The sequence below is a fragment of the Enhydra lutris genome, unplaced genomic scaffold, assembly GCF_002288905.1.
Source record: "Enhydra lutris kenyoni isolate GAN:26980312 unplaced genomic scaffold, ASM228890v2 scaffoldscaffold55, whole genome shotgun sequence".
Classification (NCBI taxonomy): domain Eukaryota; kingdom Metazoa; phylum Chordata; class Mammalia; order Carnivora; family Mustelidae; genus Enhydra; species Enhydra lutris.
Window position 1 is genome coordinate 8,231,858 of NW_019154139.1, and position 13,673 is coordinate 8,245,530.

The window sequence follows — 13,673 nt, forward strand, 5'->3', positions numbered from 1 at the left end:
TAACGCCCACTGAATCAGCTGCATCTCCTTGGGAAAAGAATGGCCCATTCTTGCACGGACCCTGCTCATGTCCTGCAGCCTTGGAGGGTGGGTCGTGTCCGGCGCTTGGCCTGTTTTCTGCCCCAATCAGAAGGTGGGAAAGAGCAAGTTCTCCCTGGAGAGTTTGTGCTCCGGAGCAGACCGACCCCCCTGGGTCAGAATCCGACCCCAGCAAGGCGCAGCCCCTGTGCGGGTGGCCGGGTGTGGCTTCAGAGCCCAGCAGACCAGGGTTAATGTCCAGCTCTGCTGCTCGCTAGCAGGGGTCCTGAAGTTCTTTGACTTTTGCGAGCTTGGGTTTCTCATCTGTAAAATCCGGTTGATTCAATTAAGTATTTAAGTACTCGAGCACCAGTTGTCGTGCTGGGGCTGGGGACAGCTGAGGCTATATCATGCCCAGAGCGGGGTGGGGGAGGGGGGAGACATTCCAGGCAGGCCCCTCATGTGGTGAGGATGGGGAGAGGGAGGAGGCCGGGCTCAGGGTGCACACGTCCCACCCCCCGGGGCTGCCCTCCTGCCTAGACCCAGTTGTCCCCGTCGCCCTGCCCCCCTGACTCTCGTCCCTTGCAGGTGGCAGAGCTGAAGCAGGAGCTAAAGCTGCGGTCACTGCCCGTCTCAGGCACCAAGACGGACCTGATCGAGCGTCTGCGCGCATACCAGGAGCAAGTCGGCCCTGCCCCGGGAGCCCCCAAGGGCCCTGCCGCCCCCTCCATCCTGCCCAAGGCTGGGGAGGTGGTGGTCGCCTTCCCAGCTGCCCGGCTAAGCACGGGGCCTGCCCTGGTGGCCGCAGGCCTGGCCCCAGCCGAGGTGGTGGTGGCCACGGTGACCGGCAACGGCGTGGTGAAGTTCGGCAGCACGGGCTCCACGCCCCCCGTGTCTCCCACCCCCTCGGAGCGCTCCCTGCTCAGCACGGGCGACGAGAACTCCACGCCCGGGGATGCCTTCGGCGAGATGGTGACCTCGCCGCTGACCCAGCTCACCCTGCAGGCCTCGCCGCTGCAGATCCTCGTGAAGGAGGAGAGCCCCCGGGCCGGCTCCTGCTGCCTGAGCCCCGGGGTGCGGGCCGAGCTCGAGGGCCGGGACAAGGACCAGATGCTGCAGGAGAAGGACAAGCAGATCGAGGAGCTGACGCGCATGCTGCGCCAGAAGCAGCAGCTCGTGGAGTGGCTGCGGCTGCAGCTGGAGCAGGAGAAGCGGGCCCAGCAGCCGGCGCCGGCCCCCAGCCCGCCGGCCGCCCCCGTCAAGCAGGAGAACAGCTTCTCCAGCTGCCAGCTGAGCCGGCAGCCCCCGGGGCCCGTTCACCCCTTCAGCCCCAGCCTGGCGGCCCCCACTGCCCACCACGCAGACACTTGTCCCCCGGCGCCCCCAGCCGTGGTAGTGAAGCAGGAAGCCGCGGCGCCAGAGCCCGAGCCAGCCCCCGCTCCACAGCTGCTTCTGGGCCCCCAGGGCCCCGGCCTCATCAAGGGGGTCCCGCCTCCCACCCTCGTCACTGACTCCGCAGGGACCCACCTTGTCCTCACCGTGACCAATAAGAACGCGGACAGCCCCTGCCTGGCCAGCGGGAGCCCCCAGCAGGTACCTGGGTGTTGGGGGGCAGCGGCCGCAGGGGAGCGTGAGGACGCTGAGGGTGATAGCCCCGTCGACCGGGCAGCCCCATGGCTGGGCAGGAGGTTGTGCTCGCTTCCTGTCCCCTACCACTCAGTCCTCCGGAGTGAGGGCTCGCCATCCCCGTGCGACCAGGGGACGTGGTAAGAGTCGGGACGATGGAGGGAGCCGCCAGAGGCCCCGAGGTCATGAGGTGGAGCCATCGGGATCTGCCCATCTCTGTGCCCGGGCAGAGGGCCCCGGGGCAGCCGCCACCCAGGCCTGCCTTCGCGCCGTGGGGGTGGGCCATGGGGCAGGGAGAGGCCAGCTGTCCCCAACCCAGCCATCATTGGCAGTTGGCTCCCTGCTGCTGCCACCCTCACAGCCCAGCCCCTCTGCCCAGCCTGGGCCAGAGGTGAGGCTACTTTAGGCTTCGTGTGGCCTCTCAGCCCTGCAGAGCTCAGGGCTGGAGGAGGGGACAGTGGACTGTGACGGGAACTGGGCACCTCAGGATGGGAGACCATGGCCCTTGAGCAGCCTCCAGCAGGAAGGGAGGAGAGGGGACAGTGGACCCAGAGCCCCTCCCTGTCCCATGTGGCTTGTACCAAACCTAGGCAGCCAGTCGCCCCATGCCGGCTCTGCCCTCTACAGCGTCAGCGGTCAGCAGGGCCTTCCCCAACCCGGATCCCTTCTTCCTTAGTGGCTTCTATGGAAGTTTCCTAAAAGCCAGTGCCGCAGCAGGTGGTCCTGGCCCAGAAGCTGGGCGCCTCCCGCCTTGCCTTCCTGGAATGTGCTGGGCCCCGGGCCTGCCTCCCTCATCCCAACCACCGGTTCTCTCCCCGTTCTCCCCTCCAGCCCTCATCCCAGCCTGGTTCTCCAGCCCCTGGCCCACCCGCCCAGATGGACCTAGAGCAGCCGTCACAGCCCCTCTTTGGGACCCCTGCTTTGCTGCTGAAGAAGGAGCCGCCTGGCTATGAGGAAGCCGTGAGCCAGCAGCCCAGACAGCAGGTGAAGAAGGTAGACTGAGGCCTGGCCAGGGTGGGCATTCGCCTAGGCTGCTGGGCTGGGCTCCCCCAGTCCCCCTACCCCCACCAAGCCAGCTGGAAAACGGGGACAGAGGAGGCCTTGCCAGGCCGGGCAGGTGGAGGGGGCATTACGGGCAGATGGGCCAGAGTCTGGCCCGACCGAGGAGTGAGCTCTGGGAGCCCTCACGAGCCCAGCCGGTGGGCTCTGCGGGTCCGGCTCTCAGCTCCGGAATGGAAGTGAGGGGCTCTGCCCTGAGCCTGGCTGGGGGCCTCCTGTTCTAGATTTTCATCTTTATTCGCCCTCTGTTCTACAGGAGAACGGTTCCTCCAGCCAGCAGATGGACGACCTGTTTGACATTCTTATTCAGAGTGGAGGTAAAGCCCAGACTCCCTGCCCCGACTCCCCAGCCAGCCTCCTCCTTGCTCCGTGGGTTGCATTCAGCCCTGGCTGCTCGATTTATTGGTTTCTGTCCCGTCACGGAACGCGTCAGGGGCCGACGGGGCCTTGTCCTTTGGACGTAGCAGCAGCTGAGACGTACGTCGTCTCCAGGGCTCGGATAAGAACAGCAGCTCGGGCGCGGCCCTCCGGCAGGGATTGCTCTACCCAGCAGCCCCTGCGTGGTGGGCCCCGTGCCCGCAGCCTGGGGGTTAGCGATGAGCAAAACAGGTGTTTGCCTTTGCACAGTTTTGTGAGGAAATGAGTGGCAGACAAGTAGCTTACACCATGGGTGAGGGGTAACTGCAGAAAGCTGGGAAGGGAGAGGGGAGGGTCCTAGGTGTGCGGGGGCATTTGGGTTGACCTCGTCGACCTCCCTGGGGGGCACCTGTGGGGCCAGGAATGCTGGAGGAGTGGCACGGGCACAGGAGGGAGAGAAGTCGCGGGTCAGGGCGGATCACGAGGCCTCGTGGGTGTGTGGCGGAAGGGCTTGGAGTGGCGGGTTGTTCAGGCGGAAGGGCCGGAGCCGGGAGGCAGCTCTGGGGATCCAGGGGGCCTGGGCCAGCCGTAGCAGGAGGCGGAGAAGGACCTGAGTCTCGCTATACCTCAGAGAGCCCGTCAGTTTCCTTCTGGACCGGGCGTGTGATGGGGCGAGACAGCAGGAGGGCAGCCATGGGGGTCACCAAGGCTTCCCTGAATTGCCCAGATGCGGCTGCAAGACCGCCTCGGGGCGCTCCAGGGCGCGCGCTGGGGGTGCGCCCGTGCAGCCTCGGGCTGATGTGTCCTGAGACCGCCAAGCAGGGGTGTCACAGAAGGCAAGCAGGGGAGTTGTTGGCATCTAGAGTGACATTTGGAGCCGTGAGATTGGGTGAGATTGGGGAGGATGAGGCATAGTCCCCGGGCACAAGCAGACGACGCTCCGCAGTGGACAGAGTGGGAGGGTGCCCTCGAGACCGTGAAGTCCTAAAGTCCGGGGCTGTCACTGGGCAGCCAGGGGAGAAGAGACCTCAGCCTGCTGCCGTGGGACCATGGGTAAGGGCCTGGGGGTGTAGGAGCCAGCAAGCCTCGAGAGCTCTCTGCACAGGGTTTCCTGCAAAGGGACCAAGGAGCCGGCCTGTTCGCACGCTGACGGGGGAGGTCCCTGAGTGCAGGGAGGGCACAGGGCAGGTGGCGGGGGGCTCGGCATCAGGTAGGAGCTGGGGGAGTTCATAGGTGGCAGCGGCCAAGGAGGCAGAGCGCGTGTGCAAGTTCTCCGAGTGCCGCGCTGCTGGCGGTAGGGACAGGGTTCGCAAGACCGTACGGATTAAGCGAGCGCTCGGGCGTGCGACTGCACGCTTCAGAATGGCGAATTTTATGGGCACCTGGCTGGCCTCGTCCGTGGAACGTGCGCCTCTTGATGTTAGGATTGTGAGTTTGAACCCCTCGTAGGGTGTAGGGATCGTTTATTTTGTAAAGATTTTTAAATAAGTAAAATGGTGAGTTTTATCTCAAAAAAGAAATCCCAGAGTTGAAGAGTTGATGTTACTCCCAGGGTCACGGATTCTGACCTTACGGAGGCTCCGCGGATTCTAGAGTCTGCAGTGGGGCCTAAGGCCCATTTCTGACAAGCGCAGGGGGGCACTGAGGCTGCTGGGCTGGTTGGTGCTCGCGGGCAGTCCCAAAGGCTAGTCTCGAGCCGGGGAGAGAGGCCTGGGAGCAGACTTGGGGAGTTCCCGGTGTCCAGACAGGAACCCAAACTGCGAGGGCTCAGGCTTCTTGGGGGAAAAAGGTGACGCCAGAAGCAGAGAGGGAGCAGGCGAGCACGCGGGGCCCGGAGCGCCAGCCCTGAGGATCTAGCAGAGAAAGGGAGCTGCGGGGTGCTGCCCGCCCCCTAAGGAACACGGAACTGGCCAGAGAGGTGGCACCAGTGCCCTGAGAAGGCATTAGCGTGGGCGTGGGCATCTGGGGAGACTGAGCGTGGTGAGATGGGCTTGGTGAGATGGGCAGGCGTCTCCGGCTGGGATGGGAGGAGAGCGGGAGGCAGGACAGGCCCTAGAGGGCCAGGGAGGGAGCAAGCCTGGTTTGCTTCTGCGTTACTTTTTTAAATTGTGGTTAAATACACAGAAAATTTGCCATTTTAAGAATTTTAAAATGCAGAATTCAGTAGCATGAAATACATGCAGTGTTGTACAGCCATCCCCACATCTGTCAGTGGAACGTTTCCATCATCCTGGACTGACACTGGGGTCCTGTTAGGCAGGAGCTCCCCGCCTCCCCTCCCCAGCCCCAGGGAACCTGTCGTACTTCCTGCTCTGAATCCGCCTGCTCAGTGGAATCCCCTTCTGTCCTTTGGTTGCCGGCTTGCTTCACAGAGCACAGCATGCTTAAGGTTCATCCGAGTTGTGGCAGGTGTCAGAGTTTCCTGCCTTTTTATGGTCACGTGAGATCCCATTGTAGGGACAGAACACCTTGTGCTGATCTGCTCCCCCACGAGGGACGCTCGGGTTTTCCCTTGGGCTGTTGCACCTAACGCTGCTGTGAACACTGCACACTCGCAGCTGCTGGGAGCCCCTGCACGTCCGCGGCGGCTGCGCCGTGTTGTTCACACCAGCTGTGCGCAGGGGCTCACATCTCTCTACATCCTCACAGGCACGATTACCGATACGATTATCGGTACCGTTATCAGTAACTATCACTACCGATGGCTAAAAAAGCCGCCCTGCTGGTTGCGAGGTGGTGTCTCCTTGTGGGTTTGATTTGCATTTCCCTAACGACTAACGAGGTCGAGCATCTTCTGGCCTTAGGGGTTTGCAGATCTTTGGAGAAATGGTGGCGTCCTTTTCCCCTGTTGGGTTTTGTTGTTGAGTTGTAGCCCTTTAGTCTGGACATGAACCGTCAGATCCGTGGTGTGCAGGCATTTCCCCCCTCTCTGCGGGTTGTCTTTGCTCTTGATGGCATCCTTTGGTGCATAAAACTTACAAACTTTTGTATGGTCCAATTAATGTTTTTGTTGTTGTGTTTTGGTGTCGTAACCAAGAAATCATTAACAAATCCAATGAAGATTTCCCGTTTTCCGCTAAGAGTTTTATAGTTTCAGCTCCTGAATTTAGATCTTTGACCCATTTGGAGTTCGCTTTTTGTATGTGATGTGAAGTAGGGCCAGCCCCACGTCCTGTTCCGGCCTGGTTCCTGACATCCACTCACTTTCTCGTTTGCCAGAAATCTCAGCAGATTTCAAGGAGCCACCACCCTCCCTATCAGGGAAAGAGAAGCCCCCCTCATCCTGCGGGTCGCCCCTGGCCACACCGTCCCCGCCTTCTGCCGAGCTCCCCCAGGTGGCGCCGCCTCCTCCCTCGGGCTCACCTGCCCTCCCGGGGCGCCTGGAGGACTTCCTGGAGAGCAGCACGGGGCTGCCCCTGCTGACCGGCGGGCACGAGGGGCCAGAGCCCCTCTCCCTCATCGACGACCTCCACAGCCAGATGCTGAGCAGCTCTGCCATCCTGGACCACCCCCCCTCACCCATGGACACCTCGGAATTGCACTTTGCCCCTGAGCCCAGCAGTGTGGGCCTGGACCTGGCCGACGGCCACCTGGACAGCATGGACTGGCTGGAGCTGTCGTCAGGCGGCCCCGTGCTCAGCCTGGCCCCGCTCAGCACCACCGCGCCCAGCCTCTTCTCCACGGACTTCCTCGACGGTCACGACTTGCAACTCCACTGGGATTCCTGCTTGTAGCTCTCGGGCTGCAGAGCCGGGCCGGGAGGGGCTGGAAGTTGAGGGGCCTCGGGAACTCTGGGAGCCCCACTCCCTCGGCCCGATGCCGCCTCTAGGTGGCCACGAGCCCCGACAATCACAGGCCCTGCTTTCCCCTCCCTGGGAGGCTGGAGCAGGTGGAGACGCCGCCTGGCTCAGGCTCCCCACGGAGGGAAGCCGCCGGGACCAGCTCTGGCGTCGGCCTGCAGTCAGGCGGCCGGGACAGGCCAGGGCCATGCTGCCGACCTCCTGTGAGGCCGGAGGCGCAGTCTGGCCGCCGTGTGCTCGGGCACGCGAGGCCGGGGGTGTATCTCCTTCCCTCTCGCCCCTCTTCCCTGTGAGGGAAGAGACTAGCTGGGCCTCTACCTCCCTGTTCCCCATGATGCCAACCCCAGGGTCCCAGGCTTCCTGGGAGGGGAGCCCCTTGCCATTTTAGCGTCTTGGTGTAGTGTAACCCTTAGCGGCGGCGGCGGACGGCTTCTGTGCAGGTGTATATATCGCTCTACCCCCTATCGCCATCCGCGCATGTCCGTCTCTCCTGGGGGCTGGGAGGGGGCTTGGCGCTCCCTCCCGTCCTGTGCACAATACAGAAGGGCCTGGAGACCACCGCTCCTCGCGTTGGACGTCACGCGTGTTGGACATGCAGGCACCCTGCCACGGCCTGTGCCCCACCTGTGTCCCGCTCCGTACCAGTGCCACGAGGGCAGAGGTGCTTCCTGGCCACCCACCCACATTCCGTCCCGCTGCCTCACTGCAGCCACCGTGGCCCTGGGATAGGAGGGGTGGCGGCCCTTAAGCTGTGGCCTCCTCTTGCCCTGGGGCCCAGCCTCCCTTCTGGCCGGGTCACTGTCATTAACGGGATTAGGGCTGGAGCCCCAAACCAGGGCTGGGACGGAGGTTGGGAAGCTGTGTGGACTTTTTAAAATAAAATTAAAAAACACTGATTTGGGTCCATTTTTGTTCAATCCACAGAAAAGGCGGGGGTGGTATGGCTGGGTCCTAGGCTTTCTAGACCATTCCAGGAAGGACAGAACCTTGGACACACAGCTCTATGGCCCGAGCTGGACAGAAGACGGGAGATGCTTTCCCAAGGACACAATTTATTGACAAACCAAAGAGACCAAGGAGCCTTGGGCCACCCCATCCCCTTCCTGAGCAAAAGCAGACAAAACAGAGATGGCTGTCCACCTCCTCACACGGTTTCTGGTTGGTACAAACTCTGAAAATGGGGCCCAGGGTCTCTATAAAGACCCGGGCAGAGCACTCCCCTAGGCACTGGGAGACGCCCGCTCAACCCCACCTTCTGTTCCTGCCACCCACTGTCCTCTAGTGACACTCCAGGCGTTCCAGGTGGTGTCCCCGCTCACCGTGCCACGGTGCCTGACCAGAGCTCCAGGGTCGCCTCCCCTTCACCCCCACAGCCTGGAATGGGCCCGGGCCGCCTTGGACCCCATCCCGAAGCAGGCCCAAGACCGGCCAGGACTGTGCTGTTCTCTTCTTGCTTGAGGAAGGGGCTGCTCGGGAGCGAACAGGGTGGGGGAAGCCCGGGCTTGACAAGGCCGCTGGACGAAGAGCGTCACCCGTCTATGTCCCAGCTGAAGAGGTGGTGCTTCACCAGCATGTCCTGAACACCCTCCTTCAGCGGCTGCTTCTCCTCCTGCACACAGGGACGGCCTCTGCGTGCGCAGCAGGGGGTGCGGGAGCCCGAGGGGGCGGGGGCCAGAGGGGCTCGGGGACCATAGGATGCCAGCACTCGGGGTCCCCCCAGGCCCTGTCTCGGCCACCCACCTAGTGTCTGGGGTGATCGACCACCAGACGCCTGGCCTGCCCCGCCCCAGGCAGACCCCACAGGGAGCAGGCGGGCTGCAGGGCCAAGAAGCACCCCCAAGCGCACACACCTCTCTCTTCACAGGAAGCTCCCAGTCCTGGGAGAGGCTGAAGGCGAAGCAGCAGAGGACGCTGGAGGAAGGGAGCGGGGAGGCTGTCCGTCGCGCCAGGTCAGCTCTGCCCCCACCAGCCCCACCCCGGCGCCCCGGGGCAGGGGCTCCCGAAGCAGTGGCAGGGCACTCACCGGAGCTCGCACTTGATCTGGACCCAGCCGGGGCTGCGCAGGAAGGACCAGGGCTGATACCACTTCTCCACGGTCGGCAGGCTGGAGCACAGCACCTCCAGCCACAGGTGCAACACCTGCTCGCTGGGGACGGAGGGGAAGAGTGGGCCGCCCCGCCCCCCCAGCCCTTCCCGCCCCTCTGTGACCACCTCAGCGGACCGCGCCTTCCCTCTCAGCCAGGTCTCTGCAGAGGGGGTGGCTCCGGCTCCTGTCCTCTGGAAGACACCCGGGCCCGCTGTCCCCACAGCCCCTGTGCCCCTCAGTCCCGTCCCAGCTCTTTCCTCTGACACTCGGCCACCACCTGCTGCACACAGGGACCTCAGCCCTGCTGGTCGGGCCAGGAGTGAAGCCCACAGCCACGTTCTGAGCTCGTCTCCTGGAGGCCGTCCTCCCTCCGCTGGGTGCCACACGCAGGAAGCACTCACGCGGGCCTGGGTCTGGGCCTCAAATGCCCAAGCTCCCTTCAGGCAGGCGCCCCCCTCTCTGGGCACCTTGCTAAAACCTGTGCGTCACAAAACCTGTGAGTGGCTTCCCCGGCCCACAAAACAACGGCCGGTCGAGTACTAGAGAAAGGCCTTTGGGAGTCACCCTTGCTGCCTTGTCTTTCCAGGTCCTGGGCCCAGGAGTCCCGGCTCACGGGCACCCTGCTGCCCCCCCCGAGCCACAGCCCAGGCTACCGCTCGTCTGACTGGACCGTCACTGGCCCACAGTGGGCAGAGATACTCACTTGAGCCCCACGCAGATAAGGGACCGGAGCTTGACGTCCATTTGTGCGTGTGCGGCATCATGGGTCACGTTCACAGACTGCACAGCCTGAGAGAGCACAGCTGTCACTCGGGGGGCTCCAGCTGCCAACCCAGATGGCCTGTCCCACCCACCGCCCCGATTACCCGGTAGAGCAGCTCCTCTGGGGTCAGGACTTTGCCATCTTCATCCAACCTGAGGGAGGGATTGAAGCTGCTGGCACTGCCCTAGTATGCGTGGCCGGGGCTGTGCCCTCCCCGCACGGGGACCGACCGCCAGGGGGCCGCGGGGTAGGGGACGGGGCCCATTACCTGTACGTCTTACACAGCACCAGGCGTGAATACACCGAGTCAAAGTCTCTCTCTACCTCCCGGCCTGCTGCCTGGGGGGCAAGGTGAGTGTAAGGGACAACAGGGAAGGCACTGGGTCAAAGCCACAAGGTCCAACTGAGTGCATCCTGCCACCCCTGCCAGCTCTAGAGGGCCCAGGGGCTCAAGGAAAAGGATGGTGGGGGATGGGGGTCCGGCCATCGACTTACCTCCTCAATAAACAGCCATGGGTGACAGGCGCCCCCGAGCAGGGACGGCTTCTTCAGCCCATGTTCAAACAGGGCCTTGAGAGCTGGGCAGAGGGTCCCCCGTACAAGGTCCGTGACCCCTTCTGTCACAGCATCATCCCCCGCGATGGAGTACTGATGGTGGGGGACAGGGTCTGAGAGGCGCCAACCACCCCCTCCCCATCCCCACAGCCACTGTCACAAGACCGCGCGTGCCAAGGTCAGGCGGCAGCAGCTCCCACGGGCAGCCAAGCCTTGTGCACCCTCTTACCTCTTTACTCCGTTCATCCAGGACTTCCACAAACTTGGCTGGAAACCAGCCTGTGGGAGAAGCAAGTCCCCGTGAGAAGCGGCCAGCCGGCGTCCCCACACCTCCCGTAGCGTAAGGGCCCAAGGGCCGGCTTGCCGCCGAGAAAGGGCGGCCCGGCTCGCGGTTTCACTGCCCAGCCCGCCCCTCCTGCACACGGAGGCCTCACCTCTCAGGCCGTTCAGTTCCCCGACCCAGCAGTGCTCGTCCTTTTGCGAGATGATCTGCACTTTCAGCCGGCGGAGAAGAGGAGGAAGCAAAGCTTTGGTTGCCCAGGCCCTGGGCCCGCAGCCATACAGCTGCACCCTCAGCTGGGGGCGGGGACAGCCCAGGGGCTCCTGCTCCCCACGCCCCACACACCGTGATGATGTCATTCTTGCGGAAGCCCAGCTCATCGTCATCGTGTCGCTCGAAGTCCAGCAGGGCCTTGGCCCGGCGCCGGTGGCCGCGTGAGCACGCCACATAGTTCTCGTGGTCCCGCTGGTGGCTCTCCATGCTGTAGTCCGGGCTCAGCTCCTGCCCAAGTGGCAGAAAGGCCTGCTAAGGGGGAGGTGCCTCCTTGCCAGGGCCTTGGCACCTCAGAATGAGGCTGGGGAGCCAGAGCCCCCACGTGGAGCCCACAACTCACCACACTACAGTTTTTGGGGTCTGTGCACTGGAAATGGCGTGCGACGCGCAGGATGGCTTCCCGGAGGTCAGCTACCAGTTCCGTCTGCTTGATGTTCTTGGCCTTGAGCGACTCCAGGTCGTCCTCCCCTGGAAGCCCCAGAGAACTATGGCAGCCATGGCCCCCGCCAGCCTCCCCCTACAGCCCCAAGGAAGCTGAGGGTCCATGCAGGGGTCTGAGGACGGGTCTCCCCAGTCTACACTCCCATCCCACCGACTGGGGTGGGGAGCACTCTGGTCCCTGGGAGGGAAGGAGCCACTGAACCCAGCCTGGCACCAGCTCCCGCAGCAGTTCTCACCGAAGAGCAGGGAGGTGATGCCGGACTTCCTCCGCTGGGTCCTGCGACGCACAACCTGCAGGGTGCGAGCAGTCGGGGGTAGCCGGGTGGGGCGGCGGGCGCCCCAGCACTGGAGGGAACTAGCAGAGCTCCTCCCGGGGCCAGGGTCGCACGCCACCTCATCTGAAATGGCCGCGGCCAGCTCCAAGCATCGGAAACGTGGTCAGTTCATAGCCAGGTGTGTCCTACGCCCACGCAGGGCAGGTCACAGCAGAGATGCACAGAAGGCCCAGGTGGCGGGTCCTGGCACAGCTGTGGTCTGGCCGGGCCCCTGGGGGCCGGGCTAGGGAGGGGGCAGCAGAGCAGGAAGGGCTGGTGGGTTCCCCACAGCCCCTCTCAGGGCTTCCTCAGGGACCCCCACCCTGTGGGTGAGGTGGGGACTCCTCCCTCATGGGCCTACCTGCGAGAGGTTGGTGGTGGCATTGGTCCCCAGGAGCTGGCCCTGGTCTGCAATGAGGTAAGCCAGGTGCTTGCGACGCTGCGTCTCCACGGCCACATCCGTGAGGGAGCCGGCCAGCTGCATGGCCTCCCCCAGCAGCAGCTCCGCATCCTCAATCTGTGAAGGTATGTCTGACAGTGTGTTGAAGATGGAGGCCGAGTTCTCCGACTGGATCAGCTCCTCTTCCTGGGCCATACAAGGGAAGGAGTAGGGGAGGGGCCGTCACTGCCAGATGCCAGGCCTGCAAGGGGCCCCAGTGACCTTCCTGGATGACCAAGCTGACACAAGGACTTCCGGGCCCTAGGGGACCCCACCACACCGTGGGCCTCCCAGGAGGGGCCAGTGGTCAGTCCACACGATGCTGAAGGCGAAACCCCACGGTAGCCCCCCAGAGGAGGGGCCCCAGGCGGGACAGGGCTCGGGCAGCACCTTGAGCCGCAGCATGCCCAGCGTGGTCTGGAACAGCACCAGGGAGCCCTCGTAGAAAAACAGGTCCCAGAGGCGCAGCAGCACCCTGATGTGCACCACGCTGGCAAAGGCCGTGAGGAACCAGTGCAGCGTGATCAGGGACAGTTCTGTGGACACAGACCAAAGCCTCTGTGGCTGGAACCAGGAACAGCCAGCATGGGACAGCCTGAAAGGGGCGGGGGGGGGGGGCATTCCCCAGGTCCACAAGGTGGGGAGAAAGGGGAGGGTCGCTCCCAAAAAGCAGCAAGCGGCCTTGACTGTTCCAAGAGGAGGGGCGACAGGCTGTTGGGGAACATCAGAGAACAAGAGCACCACAAAGACTCCGTGTGCTGCTGTGTTCAGGGCCTGGCCCTTGTTAAGTGAGCTCCTTCCTCCCAACGCAGCCAGCTACCCGGTCCCCTACCGGCCGGGTCCGGAGGCCTCAGATCTGCAGCGTCTGAGCCACAGTCACAGGACCCCTGACTCCAAAGAAGAAGGTGGGTGCTGGCCCCTCACCAATGTCGTGTTCCTGGAGCAGCTTGTCCAAGCGGGGCAGGTACTGCACGATGAGATGGCGCAGGACCCGCTGGTCGGTCTGGACGCCCAGCAGAGTGGTGCTGAAGTAGGACGCAGGGAGCAGGTCCTCGGTGATGGCACACATCATCCAGAAAGCGTCCTCCTCCTCCAGGAACAGAAGGAGGCAGGCAGCCACCTGGCCAGAGCAGGAGGACAAGGGGCTTGTACCCAGGTCTCCATGTGAATTAGAAGAGGTCCCCCGCCCCCACCCCGGAGGTCATCAGACACGTGCTCTTCTCGGGTGGAACCAACGCATGTGGCAGCCCCAGCCCGCCATGGGGTTTCCGCCTCTAGCCCCCCCGCCCATCCTACTGCCCTGGATGGCACTGTTCACCTGCAGGGGCCTGGCGAACACCCCTGGGGACACCCCCTGCCCCTTCTGGGCTGTGCTCACCATGCCTGTGCCCTGGCAGTAGCCGATCTCTGGGTAGAGCCAGGCCAGGGCTCGGAGAACCCTGCGCAGGCGGGGCACCCCGATGCTGCTCACGTTGGCGAAGCAGGCGTTGCTGGGCATGGTGCGGAGCAGGTCCTTCTCAATCTGCCAGCGGCCCACCCACAAAGAGCCCCTGTGAGACGCAGCTGCACGCCTGGAGGCCCACACCGCCCTCCACACTGGAGACACCTGAGGCACCCCTGTGAGGGAAGCTGGGGAGCCCCTGTGAGGAACAAACCCCAGGC

The 13,673-nt window shown here is 63.8% G+C and overlaps 2 protein-coding genes across 7 annotated transcripts in view; one reads left to right on the forward strand and one right to left on the reverse strand.

Annotated features, from left to right (window-relative positions):
• The window catches only part of LOC111157478 (megakaryoblastic leukemia (translocation) 1), a 104,383-nt gene extending 96,627 nt beyond the window's left edge, over nucleotides 1-7,756 (forward strand). For 4 of the 5 annotated variants that reach the window (XM_022518901.1, XM_022518902.1, XM_022518898.1 and 1 more), the window contains 4 exons: nucleotides 607-1,611; nucleotides 2,476-2,637; nucleotides 2,960-3,020; nucleotides 6,280-7,756. In XM_022518901.1, coding sequence (XP_022374609.1) covers nucleotides 607-1,611; nucleotides 2,476-2,637; nucleotides 2,960-3,020; nucleotides 6,280-6,794 — 1,743 coding nt within the window. In that variant the 3' untranslated portion in view covers nucleotides 6,795-7,756. The remainder of the gene's footprint in view (nucleotides 1-606; nucleotides 1,612-2,475; nucleotides 2,638-2,959; nucleotides 3,021-6,279) is intronic. The other variant, XM_022518899.1, reaches the window with a different exon arrangement.
• The window catches only part of LOC111157479 (small G protein signaling modulator 3), a 45,709-nt gene continuing 39,770 nt past the window's right edge, over nucleotides 7,735-13,673 (reverse strand). The window contains exons 7-22 of one of the 2 annotated variants that reach the window (XM_022518903.1): nucleotides 13,390-13,533; nucleotides 12,936-13,131; nucleotides 12,402-12,547; nucleotides 11,934-12,158; nucleotides 11,495-11,549; nucleotides 11,158-11,285; nucleotides 10,890-11,045; nucleotides 10,699-10,753; nucleotides 10,494-10,543; nucleotides 10,205-10,357; nucleotides 9,978-10,048; nucleotides 9,813-9,861; nucleotides 9,650-9,735; nucleotides 8,884-9,006; nucleotides 8,711-8,771; nucleotides 7,735-8,469 (exon numbers count right to left, since the gene is read on the reverse strand). In XM_022518903.1, coding sequence (XP_022374611.1) covers nucleotides 8,389-8,469; nucleotides 8,711-8,771; nucleotides 8,884-9,006; nucleotides 9,650-9,735; nucleotides 9,813-9,861; nucleotides 9,978-10,048; nucleotides 10,205-10,357; nucleotides 10,494-10,543; nucleotides 10,699-10,753; nucleotides 10,890-11,045; nucleotides 11,158-11,285; nucleotides 11,495-11,549; nucleotides 11,934-12,158; nucleotides 12,402-12,547; nucleotides 12,936-13,131; nucleotides 13,390-13,533 — 1,779 coding nt within the window. In that variant the 3' untranslated portion in view covers nucleotides 7,735-8,388. The remainder of the gene's footprint in view (nucleotides 8,470-8,710; nucleotides 8,772-8,883; nucleotides 9,007-9,649; nucleotides 9,736-9,812; nucleotides 9,862-9,977; nucleotides 10,049-10,204; nucleotides 10,358-10,493; nucleotides 10,544-10,698; nucleotides 10,754-10,889; nucleotides 11,046-11,157; nucleotides 11,286-11,494; nucleotides 11,550-11,933; nucleotides 12,159-12,401; nucleotides 12,548-12,935; nucleotides 13,132-13,389; nucleotides 13,534-13,673) is intronic. The other variant, XM_022518904.1, reaches the window with a different exon arrangement.